Source organism: Coffea arabica, chromosome 5e (genome assembly GCF_036785885.1).
Source record: "Coffea arabica cultivar ET-39 chromosome 5e, Coffea Arabica ET-39 HiFi, whole genome shotgun sequence".
Classification (NCBI taxonomy): Eukaryota; Viridiplantae; Streptophyta; class Magnoliopsida; order Gentianales; family Rubiaceae; genus Coffea; species Coffea arabica.
This window is the reverse complement of record NC_092318.1, coordinates 54,934,329-54,954,384: the sequence shown is the minus strand read 5'-3', so window position 1 is coordinate 54,954,384 and position 20,056 is coordinate 54,934,329. Positions and strand designations below refer to the sequence as shown.

Sequence of the window (20,056 nt, the reverse complement as noted above, 5' to 3'; positions counted from 1 at the left end):
GCGTTGAAAATAATTAACTGCACTAGTTAAATGTAGATATTTCCGAAAACCTTTAACTCAGTTTCTCGAGATGCAATATCCTCAGAGAGGCTATGAACAAGGCGTCTGAGCTGGACATTCTGTTCAACCAATCCAGAAATATCTTTGAAAGCCAGCTGCACACATTTTAGGTAAAAAGCACATCATTAGTGTACATTAGACAGAGGATGGGTTCCTTGCATCGAAAGCCAGCTGCACACATTTTATTTAAAAAGCACATCATTAATGTACACTAGACAGAGGATGGATTCCTTTTTTCTTCTTTATATTTCTATTTTTGGTGAATGTGGTGGGATGCAGACAGGCAACAGACCATACCAACTGCTCAGGAATAACATCAGCAGCATTATAAGCATCTTCAGTTGACACACCAGAACCAGCCATAAAAGTATCACCATAATCATGACAAACAGATCCACCACGCAGTTGTATGTCCCGGCATTCCTTTAGAAGAACAGAAACCTAAGAACAAGATTGACAAGTGAGGCTTAATAGCAAGAATGAGATTATTGCCCATTGTATCTGCAACGCTGCCAAAACTTGCCAGGGATTCCTTACCAAACTTTCCAGCATAGGCAACAAAAGTTGCCAAACGAATTAATTATCTAATCAGTAAAATAATTACTCAGATGGATGGAAAACATCCTGTTTGGATCAAAGATCATCTGGATTTTTTTTTAGAATAATAATTTTGCACTTTTTGCGATGTGATATACGTGAGATTAAAAAAAGGTTGAATAAAAAAAGGTGATTTGAATGTGTTTATGATGCAAAAAAAAAATCCAAAAATTTTCCTATCCAAAAATAAGTAGGCATTCTTTTATTCTCACAGAAACATAATTACCCGACAAGTATTCTTTGGAGTTGTTTAAGCTACATGGCTACATCTACAACAAAGTAACAGGTATCTCTTAGTTTTGAAGTTTTCCAACCACGTTTTACTTCAGTCAAAAGCACAAGGAGGTAACGAGTGGGTCGAAAACCACTAGTAGCATGGATGTTTGCTTTACCACAGGGATATCTAAAACCTATAATACGATTCAAAGACTTAACGTTTCAATCATTTTTTACTTGATAAAAATAACCACAAGAGAGCAGCTGATGCAATGCTAGCTTCAGAAGCTCTCAAGTAAATGAAAGACCGGCTAAAGATGAAAAAATAATGAGCTTTTACATCCTCATATGTAACCTGCTTTTGGAGATCAACAACCTCCTTTTGGGCTGCAGCATACTCGCGTTCATGCCTCCTCAAGTCGGCCTGAAACCAATTATGTAAATTCATTATCAAAACTGAAAAGCATTATTCTTAAAACTAAAAAATGTCTAAACCTTTAGTTCTTGGGTGTGACTCTGTAGAGCAGTTTGTTCAGAAAGAGAATGTTGCAATTTTTGGTTAAGTGAAGAGTACGCCTCAACCATTCTCTCATGTTCAGCTGCAAAAAGGCAATTAACCCCATGACATGTCCATGAAGAAGAAGAAATCAAGCAAAGAAGCTTCTACAGTATACTTTTTATGGAGGGACAAGTATACTCTGCATCAATAATGCTGTATCCCCACTAAAAATTATTGGATTCAGTTACTGTAGTACTTTTTGTGATGTGATGTATGTGAGATAAAAAGGTGATTGGGAATTGTGTGTATGATGCAAGCAAAACAAAATCTGAAATAAATCTTGCAAATTTTGTGTGTCCAAACAAACTCATTGTCTTGAAGAAAGGAGATAGACAAATCAAATGTGCTCGTTGCATCCATATAGTAAGCAGAGCATGGGCTAGTGCAAGCATAGAAAATACTAGAATTGCCCCGTACTTAGTTCAAACACTTCTTCTCACAAGTTATAATATTCAGCAGCCAACTGGCCAACTTCCACCATTACAAACTACAATTTAGGCCATTACAAACTACAATTTAAAAGAGCAAGATATTAAACCAACAGAATTTTCATATTCTAGATGCTTTCAGAACCTTATTGAATGGATGTTCACCCATCAAATCAATAATATGACGAACATAAGTTGCATATACTCACAAACAATATCAAACATGATCTGACTAATTTTCTGAAGCTTCTACGGTCAAAGAGACATAATAAGAAGCAATGCAAATGTAGGACAAAATTAAAAACTTTCAGCTTTTTCGTGCTGACATCATGAATTTTTCAAAGTTTAAGGGGGCAATTGCCCACCCACAGCTAAACATGGCTCTACTGCTGTACTCAGTACTCCTACATAACTACAAGCAGAATTGTTTTTCTGAGGGAATCATCATTTAACAAGAACATAGTTGAGTGAAACACACACAGAGAACAAGAAACCTTCATACTTCGTGCTCCTGCATACCTCGAAGAGGCCTTTCCTTATTGAGGATTTAGCATTCAAGAAGAAGATAGTTTTGTGTGTGTGTGTGAGAGAGAGAGAGAGGGAGAGGAGGACGAGGAGGAGAAGAAGAAGGCAAAAACGACAGAGTACAATAAAAGAATAATAAAGAATAGTGATTTTAGTAACCATGTTAACCACTAAAACCGCTAACTAAAGGTGGATACATATCGGAAAGCATCCACCAAAATTGAGTCCGTAATACTTAAACTGAATGCTTTTGGGAAAAAAATTATCTAACTGTAAGAACAATTTTATACCAGCACAATTCCTAAGCCAAGGAAGATCTTATTACTCAGGGGTTGATGACCGAATACACAGAAAAGGAAATTTTGATCAAACAAAATTAGTTAATTTCTTGTGAAGTAGTGAACGAAGGAAGATCTTATTACTCAGGGTTTGATGAACGAATACACAGAAAAGGAAATTTTGATCAAACAAAATTAGTTAATTTCTTGTGAAGTAGTGACCTCATGAACCACATTTTAACAGTCTGTCACAAAATTGTGGAAAGTGATTTCCATGTTTGAGTGAATGTTAAAAACATCATTACTGACTTAAAAAAGAAGAATGCTAATTCATATGAAGAAATTAATTTCAATTTTTCTTCCAATCCCAAATACCCCACAAATATAAGTTAAACGATGACCTCCAGATCAATGTTCACATAAGAACAAGCCAAAAAAAAAAAAGAATAAGAGGTAAAAGAACAGAAGTAAACAGAAGTTTCTTGAAATCAAGGACAAACCTCGCTCATCCAAGATGACACCTGCTTTCTCCTCTATCTCATAAAGTACCTAAAAAATGATATTCGATTCAGAAAAGTACAAAATTAAGACTGGATTAAGATCATATAGCGGCACATACATATTAATCCAGTGCCACAAGTAAAGCTTTAGCTAATGAAAACTTGTGACGCATATCTATATCAACAAATTTACAATTTACAAGCTCGTCAATACATGCCCACACAGAAAACCGTGAATAATATCATTTGGCTATAATTTTTGGGGATTTCATACTTCTCCTATTCCCTGCTTCTTCTAAACTTGGTATCTACTCCCAGCTTGTGTCTCATTCACCGCTCTCCTCTTTTTCTCACTTCCTATAACACCACCTGTAAACAAACTTACTTGAATAGCAGTGGGTGCAATAGTATGAACATTGCAACACATCAGCTCCAACTAAAAGTAATTGCTTTCCAAAGTCCTTTGCTACCCCATAGAGAAGTGTCACCAAGTAGTAAAGTGAACCCAATTTCCAAATTTTCAATTACAGCTATAAGAATTTGACTTTTATGGGTGCATGTCATCACTTAATTAGTCAATGAGGGCTAGATAAAACAAAAAATGCTGATGCAAAAAAGTTGAGGATTTCTCACAAATTCATTTCTAGCCAGAAAGCTATAGTAGGACAGCAGCTTATGGTGAAGTTCAAGTTGAATTTCAACCAGTGCCAGCTCAAAGTCAACTCGATTCAACCCCATTAGTTAATAATTGCAAAAGCATTTTCACATTGGACACAATCTTAAGGCATCCAATGTACAGAGAGTTGTTAAACATGGCATTTAGTGAATCAGCAGCAGGACAAACATTTCTCTGCTCGGGAAACTCCGTTTGAATTAGCTGTTTTTGGGGGTATTTTTGAAAAATTTTACTGTAGTAGAGTTTTTAAAATATATATTAGGATATTTTTACAAAATATTTTGAAATATTTAAGAGTAGTAGAGTTTTTAAAATATTTTTTAAAAATTAAAAAAAAATTAGATTACTTTTTAGAGTACCTTTTAGAATACTTTTTAAAAATTTTTATAGTATTTGAAAAATTAGTTTTTGAAAAACTAGTAGATCCAAACAGAGCCGCATTTCTAAAATTAACTTTTTACAGCATTTCTAAAATCATATCAATATGCATATCCACAGGCAAAGTTCGAAAAAGTTCCTGGAAACTGTATTTTCCTTCTCCAGGCTATTCAGGGAAACTTGTTAATGTGCATATTCATTATTGTAGAAAAAAAAAGCAACATTGATAAATTGAAAAAGGAACTGACACACTATGCACTAGATGTAAGAGAGTAGAAAAGACAAAACAGAAGAGAACAAACAATTCCCTTAACAGAATGTGAGCAAACACACCCAAAAAGCAGCCAATTCATACACCCCCTCAAAAACAATAACCCACTACAGAATGTTTGGAACAGAAACTTTCCCTTTCAATTCACAAAACATAAATAATTTATGAACATTGAGACATCTGGTTAAAGCATCTCATCTGAAGACCTAAGTCAGGCACATTGTGAATGTATCATAACGTGAGAAGTTGGAAGTTCTACACAACATGCTACACATACTAGATATAAAGAAGAGTTCAAAAACATACACGCTCCAGAATCGCTTGAGATTGTTTTCTTCCCAATTGCTCATGCCGCAACGCGTCAACAGCTTCTTGATATTTGGTGTACAATTGAGCCAACTTAACAAGATAGAAAGATATTAGACGGGTGGAAAAAACAGATAAACAGCCGAATGAGGTCATGAACTCGACAAGATTTGAATTTCTCCTCAGAAATGGACTAAAGACAGAGGAAATTTCTAACTTACACTCCAACCATCTCGAAGAAGGGAAGCTGCTAATGCAGTTCCAGAGACACCAACAGGAATACTCGGCAAAAGCATCCGATTATCCTCAACAGTGTTTGTACCTTCCCTTGGGTCCACCCATCTGCAATTATCCACAGCAAAAATAGAGAACAAAAAATTTACTTTGTGGCCACTCACAGTCAAAGACTAAAGAAGCAACCAATCGCACACGTAGAGGTGAGCTTTATGCAGGTAATAAAGCCAAAAGTACAAATGGTTGTCATGAATAGAGTTCAAGTCCTCACTTAAAAAGGGTTTTAGAGGGAAAGGTAGGAAAACAGAGTCGTAGATGCATCATATGCAAATTCTAAAGCAATTTCAATTACAAAAGGTGTCTTTCAAACAAAAAGTCATTTACATCAAGAGATGAAGTTAACAAGGAACAAGTCACATGGACCTGCATTGCAAAATATGTCTGTTAGACTTACAATTCAGAAGTAAAACTACTCAGGGGAAGTGGTTTTAGATCGTCCTTCCTCTTAAAACTTTCCAACTCGGCTGCACACTTTTCAAAATTTTCCTTCAAACAATCAGCCTCCTAAATATTCAAAAGGAGAAAGTATGAAATTAAAAACAGCAATGGCCGCAGTATGAATTATAATCATGGGCATCACAATTAATCAAACCAAAATAAAATGACTCTATAAATCAATGAAATGCAAGTACTAGAAGGTTGTAACATGGTGGGAAAATCTCCAACTCAAATTTCATTATTGAGAGTCAAGATAAAAATTGTTACTCTAAAACATATAAAAGGCTCTACTAAAAACTAATTGGCTAACATCTCATTCTTTTCCCCAAATCATTCAACAAAAGGATCACTAGATAGACAATATTTACCTCCAACGAAACAAAACCTACCAGATTAAAAAGAGGACAGCTGAGAAATGAATTAAGATTGATGTTAATATTTTCTCATGCTAAAGTAGAAAGTCACCAATTTACACATAAGGTCGGAAAAAGTTTGCAGCACAATTGCTTCAAATAATAGAAAATACATTTATTACACCCAAATTGTCCATAGTCTGTTAATTTGACATAAATTACTGAAACAATATTACAAAACAAGAATTGAAATGATACAGTAAAATAAGACTCAACGGGTAATTCAACTAGTAACCACAAAAAGGGAAAACCTAAACCCATAATCACAAACTGCATTAACTTTCCCTACCTATTAAAAACACCTAAGACACATAAATATTAATTCACAAATTCTGGGCCCAGTACAGGACAAACCCATCAACTTATTTATGCAACTATAAACCTCAAATCCAGCAATCACAAGCAAACCATCCTAGACCTTATAAATTATGCACATACTCCACGTGCACAAGTTGCACATGGACAAAAGTTATTCACAACTATTCACCTTTTAACTGGAATCAAATCCTTGCCATCAAAGACCAAGATGCAATTAAATCATAAAGAACACTAATAAATCACAAAGATACATCTGGAAGTGATTTCAGTAGACGAGAAAGTAAAGTACTTCAACGGCCTATGGATCACTAAGTTTGCAATTAACATGTTTGGCTAACACTTTATCAACCTGTTGAGAATCATTAACACTTCTTGTACTTTAACATTGTTGCTCTATGAAAAGCTTAAAACTACTCTGAAAGGCAACCAGTTTATGTTCTACATGGTAACCTACATAACATAGAGTACATAACCATCTAAAAAGAAGTTGAAGGCACAATAACTCATGGAAAGAATTGTTTCCAGTGACATACAAAAACTAGATAAATGCACATAACAAGCTAGAACTAGAAAAGTCCATTCCTGAGAAAGAAGTGGTTCCATTGGAGAATCTAGTAATCGAAGTTAATGTTGGATAATGAGACTCAAGATATTTATCAGAACAAGCCCAAGGTAATTACAAAAAAGGACCACATAAGCAAAAGGAGGAGAGGGGAAAAAACACAAAACCTTTTCAATTTCCTTTCTTGCTGATGCTTCACTCTCAAGCCTCTGCTTATAGTCATCTTCAACTTGAACTAAATGAGTCTGCAACAAACCAAACATGAAAATTATACATGCATATATAAAAGGGTTCTAGTGAATGAATACACACGAAACTCAATTTCAAGAAGCTTACCTCCAAAGCCTTGACCACTCCCTCAAGCTCCCCAGCCTTTTTGGACCATTCCTCAGAGCTCTCCTTGTATAGGTCCACGAGCTTTTTCCACTTTACAAGTAGAGAAGAAAAAAGAACATACTTGTCAATAAGGCAATCTGAAATTAACATTAAAATTTAACAGAAGAATAGAGAATTTATCAGCTATGCATATATGTTGATGGAGTGAAAAAGAAGTGGTTATTTTATTTAAGCTGGCTCCTGGTTGATGACTTCAGCATTAGAAAGGTAACTGAGCAGCAAGAGCCCAATACATCAATAACAAACATTCTATAGATACTAACAGCAGCAACCAATTCTTGTCTTTTGTTTCAAGTTTCACAAAAACTTTCCAACCCTCCAAACCTCAAGCCTATATCATTATGAGTCATGCAAGCACTACCTCAAAATTATCATCATACTACTACACCAACATTATTTGCATCGTGATTCAAAGGTACACTCAGTGCAACACTTCAAGTTTAAGAACTCTTATTCTCCAGTCAAGTCTATACAGCGTCATAATCTTCATTCAGGACATTTATATTTACTCCTTAATCAAGCCATTTGATTTTCTTTGGGATAACGCATGAAATTACAGTTACTAAACTCTTCAAATGTTCAAATCTTCATTCGATGCAACTCCCACATAAAAACCAAGAGACGAGGTCAAAAGCACTCCCTCCCACACACACAAAGGCACACAAACACATGCACAAAAACAATAAGCATCATTAGAAATATGCAAGAAAAAACATCAAATTCCTTAACATTGTTTATGGGTGCACCGGGACTTTTATATTTTTAAACATGACCTGGAAGAAAATCAAATATCAATATACATCTTTACAATTACTTACTGTTGAGATTTCCGAAGAGAACTGCTTCTCAATAGTGGCAGCTGCATCCTTACCTGACAGTAACTCCTTCAAAAGCAAAAATGAATATTTACATAACAAAACAGATGTTTTGAGACATAAACAAAGCTCACAGAGGGACACAATTCTGCACACCTGCTCTAAGGAGGCTAACTTTGATTCCAATTCTTTCACCCTATCTTTATTCCACTTCAAAGAGCTAGATGTCTCGTTCCAATTTTTCTCAACCTAAATCAAACACAAAGTTTCACCAAATTTATAAATCAGCAGTTCGACAGCAAATGCATGAACAATTTATTAGGAAGACTCACATCTGCAAGCTTAGCAGACATTTCGGCTTCAAGTTCACTATGTGCTTTCCGCAGCTCAATAAGATTATCAACTTTGACTTTTAACTCATCATTAAGCCATGAGTTATGCCTCTCTATGAGCTCTTTCTCCTGCCAAAGAGCAAACATTCATACTCAAAATTGGATGAGCTTTATAACAGAAAACAGAAAGACGCCAAAATCCAATTATTTAGACACATTTGCATCATTCTAAATAATACAAGAAAAAGGACTAAGTCAGATATGAGTATAGACAAAAGTCTAAAACAGTATGGGAGAAACCATCAATCAACATATGCTCATAGCCCAGTTAATTGTACTAACTCAGTTAAGCACGCATTTCTGCTCTTATATGTCAGCAAATTCATCATAAATTGCTTTAGATCACTTTAAAACTAAGGAAAATAAAAATCCAAAAAGGAAGACACAGATTCCCTCACTATGTTAAGAAGTTACTACTATCTAATAAACATAGTCAAAGTCAAGTCCTGCCTTAGAATGACACTGTCTTCTACTGCATATCCCATAAGAATGCTTGCAATTAACAGACTCCAAACCATCAGAATATGCACCTAAATCAAAAGCTAGTATGATTAAAAGCAGATAGAGCTCCTACGTCGAACAAAATAAGTCAACAATCAACAATCATTTATTCAGTTTCAAGCTTCAAAATGTACCAGTACGAAGTCAATGTACTAAACATGAGAAATGATGTGAGCTGACAATAAGCTATGAGATTCTAATTCATGCTGCTGATAAAACAAATAATTGAAGGCACTGAAATGAAATAAGTATTGATGCTACCCTTAAACACATTGAAATTTTAAAAGACGATGCCGATAATAGATTCTAAGTATCTACTTTTCCCTTACTTCTTTCAATCCCATTGAAAAGGAGATATTGAAGTGAAGGAGGACTCTTAATAGCTATTCCTTGTCAGAATTAAATCAGAGACCGGGTCAGTAAAACATGAACCTCTTTGTAATCTTTAAGCTGATAAATTAAGTTTTGATCCCAAAAAAATAAGTACCATCTCTTACAGATGCTTTACTACTTGGCATTAAAAGAAAAGAATCATCATCCTATTCTAAATGCTTTGTTATATAAAGAATTTTGGTACAAAGCAGATGCATATACATGAAGAACAATAACTCTGCAACTGATGAAACAACAGAAAAAGATACTATACTAACTAATTGGCTTGGTGTCTCTGATTTACTGAAATCTCAACAACCACATCGAACCAATATAGGACAAAATAAAGAAAAAAAAGACAATTCAAAATTTTCAAAGGGAAAGGGGGGCTGAGACGGAGTCGACTTTCCAATAATTTATGTACAGTAACTTCAGTAGGTAACATAGATTATTTACTAGTCAAAATGTTGAAAAAGGAAAAGGGTAAACAAGCAATAAGTAGCTCTGTTTCCACGATATGCTTCGACTAATTTCTATTTCATTCTCTTGCCCTTTATCTAGGAAAAATAAAGAACAACTGACACTGACACAGACGAACGAAGTTTTACTATACATTGTTTCACATTCTAGAGAAACAAGTAATCAATGCAGCAGCATTTCAACCTACCTGACAAATGCGAGTACAAGAAGCCTGAGATCGTGCAAGTTCAGTCTCCAACTCACTGACTCGTGCTTCCTTAGAAGCAGCATTCTCAGTCAAGTAGACCTTTACAACATAGAAACAGAAAATATCAGCAGCATTTTCCCTATGACTAATCTCAATCATGCATAACCTCGAATGTTTCTTCAACACCAACAATCTCTAATATAGTAGCAGATACATCACAAACATTTTCCAGAATGCACTTTTTCCCTGTATAATAGATAACTTCATTTAGAAGTGTAGCCCTAGATTCCAAACCACAAGAATACTGGCTAAACGTTATGGACATCACTCAAAATTTGTTCATTTCATTTATGTACTTTTCTTTCCGTGGTAGAGAATGCTCATGTAAAGCATATGCGTACTAACTAAAACAGTAGTGTAGCAAGAATAGATTCTTATACATGCAATTAGGTCAAGAGAACCTGAACTAAAAGGGATTGTGCAAATAATACAATCAAGGAGGGAAACAAATAAATAGCGCCATACAATCTTATCAAGATAGCTCTTGATTATCGAACTCTTCTCACTGATCTCTAATTCTTTCTGCTGCAATAACTCTATCAACTGTCTCTTGGATTTATGAAGCTCTGATGCCTCAGTCGACAGCCGTTCAATATCCCCATCCTTGCCAGTCTTTTTGGATTATGATTTCGGGGTGAAGAGAGGATAATAGACATAGAGAGGAAACAAGTTTAGCATCAGTCCCCGGAAAGATGAAATAAAAAAAAAATTAATAGCCAAGAGAGCGAAAGAGTTTACGGATAGCAAATGAATTTGGTGGTTTTGGGCTCGGAGTTCAGTTATTTCGGTGAGGCGCTCTTCCAGAGAGGCGTTCAGCTGAGAGTGCTGGGACTGGAGGCTGGAGAACTCGGAGGAGAGGGAGACGTACTTCTGCTCGAGGAGAGAGCAAGTTTGTTCGGCAGTAATGGACGCGGCATCAGCTTTGGCTTTCACCGTCTCCAGTTGGTTCATAAGTTCCTGGATGAAAGCGTCCGCCTTCTCCGCCACCAGAGCTGCGTCATTCGAGCAGCTCTGGAACTCCTCTGACGACAAGAATAGCGGCATAGCAATTTCCTTCCGTCCTCTTCCAACTGATGGCGACGAGATTCTGTGGCCTGAATTTGGGATTATAGTTCGTTTCTGTGTTCTCCCACGCTATGCATGCGTAAGAATAGCCCTAACTATACAAAACTGACAAGGGTGAATTGAAATGGAAGAGACGAACTGGATGCAGAATTAAGAATTGGATGCCAAGAACAATTTATACAGAGTAATTGATCTTCGGTTATTTAGGTAATCGAACTTGTTGTTTGAGGTCGATTTTACTTTACCCCCGTTATTATCTTTCTAACACTAAAACCCCTTTGGTTGGAACAAATTGTAATAAAGGCATAAAGTCACTCTGATGGCATCATAGTTTGTTCACAAAGAAGAAATATTAAAGACTACTTAGAATTTGAAATTCTCTCAAATACTTATGAGGTAGTTGAATTTGTAAATAATCAATTATGTTAATACATAAAATGTATTTTAATAATTGATGAATTACAAATCCGAATATCTTTTAAATAATCAAAACAACTAGAGTGATTTTGATGGATTTCAAATCTTTCTCCTAAATCTTTAATTCAAACACAGCAAAAAGAATCTAATATGTAGAATGAATGACATAAAAGGTCATTAAATTATTTAAACTCATACGAGTGCTAACTGTTTGGCTGTTTTTTAGTTAAATAAGATATTCGACTATTTAGAATGGAAAGTTGCTTATATGACCTACGCGAATAATAGTGAATAATGTCAACAAATAGTGAATAATAGTAGGATCTCAGGGTAAAAATAGTGAATAATAGTAGGATCTCAAGGATATAATTGTCAACAAAGTCTGAAAATAAATTTAGTGAAAAGCGGAATGAAGTTTTCACACTACTCTTCTTGCACCTCTTTTTCACTATCAATTTTCTTTCTCCTCCCTTTCTTAAAACACAACCAGTTTAACAATTTCATGACATATACTATTGGAATATACTCATGATTTGTCTATGTGTTGATCATTTTTCAATGCAATCTTCTTATACATCAGCAGTGTCAACCATATATTCTATAGGACCATTCATGAATTCGACTAAAAATCATACAAAATTTGTTAAAGACTTCACAATTGATAGATTGTGAGCCCGTACTTTCTCTTGTTTTTAGTAGTATTGGAAGTTTTGAATTATATCAAGTGAAGAACAAATAGGTATCGATTTATTTGGATTATCAAGTAGTTCCCAACTATAAAAGGAATTTAGATAGACATGGTCAAAGAGGAGGGATGGTGAGAGGTTTCATAGGAAAGAAATTGATGGGATTGACATAAGGGATCTAGGAAAAAGAAGAGAGGGCTGCAAGTGCTTATAAGGAATGGAGAAGTGGGGATGGTGGAAAGAGGAAACTGTGATAGAAAATGAGGGAATTATAGTGTGAAGGGGGAGACAGTAGAGATGCATGCCACAGAGGTAAGAAGAGGTATCAAAACAATGTCCTAAAAAAACATAGATTAGGGACTAGCATGTTATTTAGTTAAAGTTTTTAATTTTCTTATATTATTATTTTGTCCCTAAGATATTGATTTTTCTTTTCAAATTGTTCCACGAAAAATTATATATATATATTCCCCTATAAAAAGAGCTCATGTATGCCACATGAGTTATCATCCCTAATGCTTGAATAATTATTCCTCAAAAAATTATATATTTTTTATCCTTAAAAAGTGCTAATTCATGTCACATTAGTGACTTTTCATCATCTCTATACTTGAATTTGATGGGTTGATTAAAAAAATTACGCTTTAAAGAGTTGAGTGATTTTTTTGACCAAAAAATATTAGTGATCATACCATGTAATTTTAAATAATTTAGTAACCTTTGGCGTAACCTATTATCTTTTATTCTAAATTGTGTGCAAATCATTATATGTTTTTTCTTATTGATTACATAGATCCAAAGACAAATTTGGTTTTTTTTTTTTCAGTGTTGCTTTTGCTTAAATTTGATACCATTGTTCTTTGATTCTTCATTTTGCAAAGTAATAAAAAGATCAAGAATTAAGTTTACTGTGAGTTTGGGCCACTTCTAATATTTCTAGGGGAATATTTGGTAATAACTGTTAATCAAGATAAATATGCAAAGCTTCCACCAAGCATATATTGTTGTTTTCATAAACTAGTCTTGAAGCATTGAGTAAATTAGGGAATATGTTAATTTAACTATTTTTGTAGTTTACATATGGTTTGTTTAAAATGTAACTTAATCCGTTAGGGTTTGTTTGGTTCACGGACGGGATGAGACGGAATGACTCATCTTCGGATTATTAATCATAAGTTGAGTCATCTTTGAATTAATAATCCAAATTATCTAGTGTTTGGCTGGTTTTGGATTGGATAGGATGTGTTGAAAAATAATTCTATTATGTGTTTGATTAAAGATTTGATGAGTTAGAATTACTATTTTAATGACCAAAGTACCTCTTAATTTGCATATCCTTTTTAATAAAAATAATTTAATAATTTATAAAATATTAATAAAATAATTTAATAAAAAAGTTAATAGTTATAACTTTTATTAAAATAGAGTAGTTTGAAATTTTAGATATATAAAGTAAATCAAGAGTTTTGCTATATAAAAATTTGTGTTCATTCAAACTTAGCTCAGTCAAGCGCCTAAAAATAGATTTTGACCAAGTTTTTGAACCTAAATTTAAAATTCAATTAAATAATAGGTCAAGTTTTAGCTAAATTACAGTTAAATCGATTAAAACTTAAATCATTTATGAGTTTTAAATGAGTTGAGTTCATAAGAGTTTTATATGAGTTGAGTTCAAGCTAATATAGAAAATTTTTCTTTAAGTCAAATTGGAGCTTATTGAACTATTTATTCACAAACCCCAATTGATAGGATTATGTATTTATATAGAATTTGGTTGAGAAAATAAGTTTAGCAAGGGCAATATAGTTTTTTTATTATGATGAAAGTATGGGCAAACTAGTCAAAAAATTTAAATCAATTAATAGAGGTAATTTAGTAAAAAACTTAAATATAATTAGTAGTGGCTAATTGCTCCGTTTATTGTCATATTATTATGTGAGAATGTTGTTACATAATAGTCATTATGAATTTGTATCATTCATAAGGGTAAATTAATCCAAAAATTTAAAATTAATTAGTAGGGGCAAATTCACCTATTCATGTTTTGTTATCATGTAGGAGTAGGATTATATAATTATGAGAACATAAATTTGTATTATTTCTAAGGATAAATTAGTTTAAAATTTTATCATCCTATCAATCAATGTTTTCAGAACCGGACCGGACCGGCCGGTTCGACCGGTTGGACCGCGAACCGGCCATGTCACCGGTCCGGTCTAATGCTAAAGCCGGAAATTCATGAAGAACCGGACGAACCGTGTGAACCGTTTAGAACCGTGAACCGACGGTTTTTTAAATTCTTCAACAAAATATCAAGAATGGTATAGCTATGATTCGAACCTGGGTCTCCAAGTTTGCATATGACAATCTTACCGCTAGACTGTAGTTAAGTTTGTTGAGAATTTTACTTGACTAAAAAATATATTAAAACATCAAGTTCTTCTCTTATTTTTTTTTTTTCAATTTTTTCTTCTTAACCATTTTTAACCCAAATATCCACAACAAGATTTTCTCAAGTCTTCACCATTATTATCAGGTTATTATCTTTAGCAGATTGTAAACAAGTTGAAAATTTCAACTTTTGTTGTTTTCCAACATCTTGGTAAGTTTAATTTTTTTTCTTTTCAAGGTTTTTTCTTCTATATTATTATCTTTAGTTGATTTTTTTGCATTTTCTTCTTTTTCCCCTCAATTTTCATATGTTTCCCTCATTTTTGTTTTATTTTTATTTGATTAATTAAGGATGAAATTTTTGCAAAAGTAGTGCACATCTGTGTAGGAATTGGGTAGGAATTACAAATGATAACATTGGGCTGGTCAAAAATATGGTAATTGGCACATAATCGAAGCAATTGATAATTGAATTTAAAATAATTAATGGTATAGGATCATTGAATTTAATATAACATGTTAATTAGTAATGTTTAGTAGCAATTAATTTTTTATGTGTTTAACTGTATATTTGTTTTTCAAAAATTTTTAGTTTTTTTTAGTTTGAGCAATTAGATTTATATTTTTATAATAAAATTTTAACTTTTTCAGCTTAAGTTGATGAAATTGTGAAGGTGGTGTGGTTGCTTATTATGCCACTGATAAAAGTTTGCTATTCAAATGGTTTGTCTTAACTTGAATTCTTTCATGGATTTTTTTAAGGGTTGTAAAAGAATTTCAATATTTAATTTATTTATTTATTGTGTTTTTATTTGTGATAATTGGTGAACATTTGGATTGTATCTATTTATGTTTATAATAAATTTATGAAAACTTGTGGTGAATTATGATATTTTAATTATATTTATCATTCCATGTTTTATGTATAACTTTTAGAAAATTTATTATTATCATAACTTAAATTAAGTTATGTTGGTAAAGTTCAAGTGTAGAATGAAACCTGCTTAGTACTTAACACTAAAAAAAAAAAAAAAAAATAGAGAACCTTTGAACCGGCCGGTCCAACCGGTCGGACCGTGAACCAGCCACCTCTCCGGTTCACTGGCCGGTCCGAGTTTAAAAACATTGCTATCAATTAGTCACTTCAAGTTGACGAATACCACTTATTCCATGTATTCGGATGTGTCATGCCATATATAAAATGCAATCAAACATGGAATAATACAAAATGATCTCTCCGAACATACGCCATTCTATGAATCAAATGGACCCTTAAAATTATTTGTGTTATGAATGGAACGAGAAACTAAAGTAGTACATGCTTATGTTTTTTCAGGGTTACTTATTCATGCTTGCTAAATGTTGAAAATTTTCATAAATTCTCAATTAGATTGACTAATTCCATCTTTATAAGTTATCAATTAAAAATTTGGAGTTAATGATGAATGAACAAGTAAAGCAAATTGAGTGCAATGAAAATTGATTGAGCAAGAGAAACTGCATATGCATTTATATGTGAGAATTGGAATTCGATAATCTTGTGAAAAATAAATCAAATGCATTTGTAAGTTATTATAGAAGTAGAATTGGAAACCTAACATCATTAGAGAATCATAGTGTATTGCCAAAATAAAGGATATCAATGGATTAGATATTATCTTAGACCTAACACAAATTTAACACATTTTTTTCTTAGGTTAGGATTCAAAATTTCAAATTCATACCGTATTCAATCCAGACCCTATGAAAGAATCATCGATTTGGTTATGGTATGGTTGTGAAAGAATCTAAACCTAGATTCTAACTAAACTAACATGTATATATGAGAAAAAAATATAGGAAATTTAAATATATGCAAGTTTCAATGTTAAGTACCAATAAAAAAAAAAGCAAATAGAATTGTTTGACAATATTTCATGCTTTCAATTCAATGATTTCTTGCACACAACTTTATTTGGGGTTGCTTATTTTAGTTAAAAAAATTGGAGCAATAAGTTGTATTTTACTAATTTTTAAATTTCACATATTCTTATCATTTTTTAGATTAATTTTTAATTGCACACTAAACAAATACTCATTGGAAAGTCAAACTTACAAATATCCCTGTCTATAATTTATTTTCTATATTAATAAGGGTTTGAGTTTTAATTTAAGTACTAATAAATTTGAAAATAAATAGCAAAAATGATCACTAAACTATCTAAAATCGTATGGTTTGATAACTACATTTTTTTTGCCATAAAAGTAAATCAACTCTTTTAAACAAGTCTTTTGGGTCATATTAGTCAATTTAGATAGTGAATCAATCAAGAAAAAAAATATACATGTGACTTGTTATTGTACATCAAAGGCAAATGTCCTAAGTTGCAGGTCGGCTTTGGTTAATTTAGTAGAGAATGACCCAAAATGCCCATCTTAGATATGTTTTTTTGGTGTAGATGGGAGGACTCTAATTCGAAATCTTTTACTTACACTATTTCCTTCAATACCACCCAACTCATTCTTCAAACCCTTCTTTATTTTAAATAGGGCAAATTCCACTTTACCCCATTATGGTTTAGCCTTTTTTTAACATAATCCCGTATGGTTTCAAAAGTTACACATAACTCCTTCATGGTTTAGATTAAAGTGTCAAAGTGACAGGAATGATCATTCATAACGGAGTCACCTAAAATGTCAAAAATACTCTTATGTAAAGTTAAAAATTATTTATTAACCAAGGGGGGTTATGTGTATATTTTGAAAACCATAAGGGGGTTATATAGTAAAGTATTAAACCATAAATGGATTATATGGTAAAATATAAAAATCATACGGGGTTAGTGTGTCATATATTTATAAAGGTAATTTCGACATTTTTAGAAGTTCCGTTACAAATGACTATTTCCATCTTTTTGATACTTTAATCCAAACCATGAGGAGGTTATGTATAGTTTTTAAAAATATAGGGGGTTATGTAAAAAATACTAAATCATAGGGGGGTAAAATGTAATTTACCCTTTTAAATATTTGAGTGACCTTTTTGGTCAAAAATAAAAATTGATAACTAGATCGTGCTACTACTAATAGTTGAGTGATCATTCTCACGATTTACTCTAAATTTAATGGGGTTGTGTCTGAATCAAGTGGATTTGGCCAGATCCTATCCAATTAACATGCCTAGTCAAAACATATAGAAAAAAAATGGAGAGCAAATGGCACCAAATGTCATCAAATTATCAAGTTGAAATGTTTTTGGTCACTTAAATTTTTTCTTTACCAAAAAACATCACTTTAAATTGTAATTGTTTGTCATCTCATTCAATTTGGCATTAAAGATGAAAGAAAATTAGGTATATGAACTGCGTGGGTAAGTTTCAAAAGTAGAATCATCAAACTGATCTAACGGTAAAATAATAAAAATAGTTATAGTATCAATATACTAGATTCAATGTCGAAAAAGATGGAGACGTTGCTTGGTGCAACACCTTTATGGGTTTGAGTTTGGATAATTGTTTGCATTTTCCTTTAAGAGTATGAAAGAGACAACAATGTAACAATCTAAATAGAGTCCGATAATAACATTTTTTAGCATAAGGTCGTATGATGGGGAATACCGACGACTTGAAAAGCCATGGTTGAGAAATCAAGAGAGAAATGATGTGCCCAATATTTTAAAAGAGCAAGCACAGAAGAGGGACTAAAACTTGCTAGTTGTGAATCACGAGAACCTGTTTTTGAAGAGATTTGGCTTTGAGATCTCATTTCCTTTGACGAAATCAACTCTATTGAGTAGTGGAGGCAATGATGGTGAGGCTATAGTCAATGACTCGGAGCCATCTTCAAGTTCCATTTCTTGTGTAATTGATGCTTACTCGTTGTTCTCCCCTTTGATAAGTAAGTACATTTTGGTGTACGATTGGTGTTGTTCAGACTTAGGTCCTGTTTGGCAAACAAATTTTTTGTCAAAATTTTCTCCTACAAATTTTTTAACATCTTTAGTTATGATAATATAAAAAAACTCTACAAAATTTTAAAAATACACATCTTACAATGCCTAAAATAACTTATTTGCCAAATGGGAATTTGCTAGTGATTGGTATTTGGTAATGGTACTTGTCATAGTTTTGGCCTTTGGTGTGATAGCATGGGTTAGGGAATTGTTCATAATTTGATTAAAGTCCCTAATTTTTGAAGTAATCATATTGACCCCAAATATTTTTTATCTATTAAAATTGCCCCACAAAGATTTTTTTAAGGCATTTCCCTTCAAAAATCTTGGTACATGTCATGTGCACGACCCTTCGTCTGTTAGAAACACCTAGGGCCTGTTTGGAACTTAAGTTTTTACTCAAGTTTGTCTTATACTAGTTTTTTATCAACTTTAGTTACAGTAGGCTAAAAAAATTTCTTAAATTTTTTTACCTACACATTTCAAAATACCCAAAGCACAAAAAAAAAAAAAATTGCCTTCCCCTTTTTTTCTTCTTCCTCCCCCACCCCAACCCACCACCACCACCGTCGCCGGTTCCCGTGCCGATCACCGTCTTCCGGTGCCAGTCTTTTTTTTTTTTCCCTTTCTCCCTTTCCCCCACCACCCTTCCCCTTCCCCTCTGGCCGATCTAGTCGCGAGACCAGATCGCATCGGGGTCATTTCTTTGTTCCCAATTTTCCCTCTCATTTCAATCTCCGCCGGGAAAAAACCCTGAATCTCCGGTTATGTATAATATATTATATTATATATATACAGTATTATGTATATTATACAAATTGAAAATTATATATTATTTATTTATAAATTATATATTATGTAAATATTTATATAATGAAATATACAATAAATATTACAAATTGAAATATTATATAAACACCGTATTTATAATATTATAATATTTATAATTAATATTAATGTATATTATATATATTAAATATTTAAATATTAAATATTTATTTATACATATTATAAATATTTTATTTTATTTAAAAAATATTTTTATATATTTATATAAATATTATATATTATATCAATTATATAATATATAATATATATATATTATATATATTATACATTTAAATAAATGTACATTTATGCATAATATATATTAATGTATATTTATAATATACATTTATATTATGTATTGTATATAATATAATACATTTATACATTTATATTAATATACATAATATTAATTTTACATTTATACATAATATTAATACATTTATACATTTATATTAATTATATTAATACATTTATACATAATATTAAGATATATTTATAATATATTAATTTATACATTTATATAATATTCATTTATAATTTATACATTTATAATAATATACATTTATAAATATATTTATATTATGTGTTATATATAATATAATACATTTATATATTTTTATATAAATATATAAATATATTTATTTATAAATATTTATAAATGTATTATAAATGCATAAATGTATACAAATATAAAAATATAAAAATTATAAATTATA

The 20,056-nt window shown here is 32.2% G+C and overlaps 1 protein-coding gene across 2 annotated transcripts in view; it reads right to left on the bottom strand.

Moving 5' to 3' along the window:
- The window catches only part of LOC113689670 (nuclear-pore anchor), a 28,381-nt gene extending 17,035 nt beyond the window's left edge, over positions 1–11,346 (bottom strand). Inside the window, exons 1-16 of one of the 2 annotated variants that reach the window (XM_072049470.1) lie at positions 10,761–11,346; positions 10,488–10,634; positions 9,963–10,061; positions 8,363–8,491; positions 8,187–8,279; positions 8,034–8,099; positions 7,156–7,245; positions 6,987–7,064; positions 5,483–5,592; positions 5,016–5,136; positions 4,795–4,887; positions 3,164–3,212; positions 1,369–1,472; positions 1,229–1,297; positions 358–501; positions 51–155 (exon numbers count right to left, since the gene is read on the bottom strand). In XM_072049470.1, the coding sequence (XP_071905571.1) occupies positions 51–155; positions 358–501; positions 1,229–1,297; positions 1,369–1,472; positions 3,164–3,212; positions 4,795–4,887; positions 5,016–5,136; positions 5,483–5,592; positions 6,987–7,064; positions 7,156–7,245; positions 8,034–8,099; positions 8,187–8,279; positions 8,363–8,491; positions 9,963–10,061; positions 10,488–10,634; positions 10,761–11,066 (1,803 nt within the window). In that variant the 5' untranslated portion in view covers positions 11,067–11,346. The remainder of the gene's footprint in view (positions 1–50; positions 156–357; positions 502–1,228; positions 1,298–1,368; positions 1,473–3,163; positions 3,213–4,794; positions 4,888–5,015; positions 5,137–5,482; positions 5,593–6,986; positions 7,065–7,155; positions 7,246–8,033; positions 8,100–8,186; positions 8,280–8,362; positions 8,492–9,962; positions 10,062–10,487; positions 10,635–10,760) is intronic. The other variant, XM_072049469.1, reaches the window with a different exon arrangement.
- Positions 11,347–20,056: the final 8,710 nt, after the last annotated feature.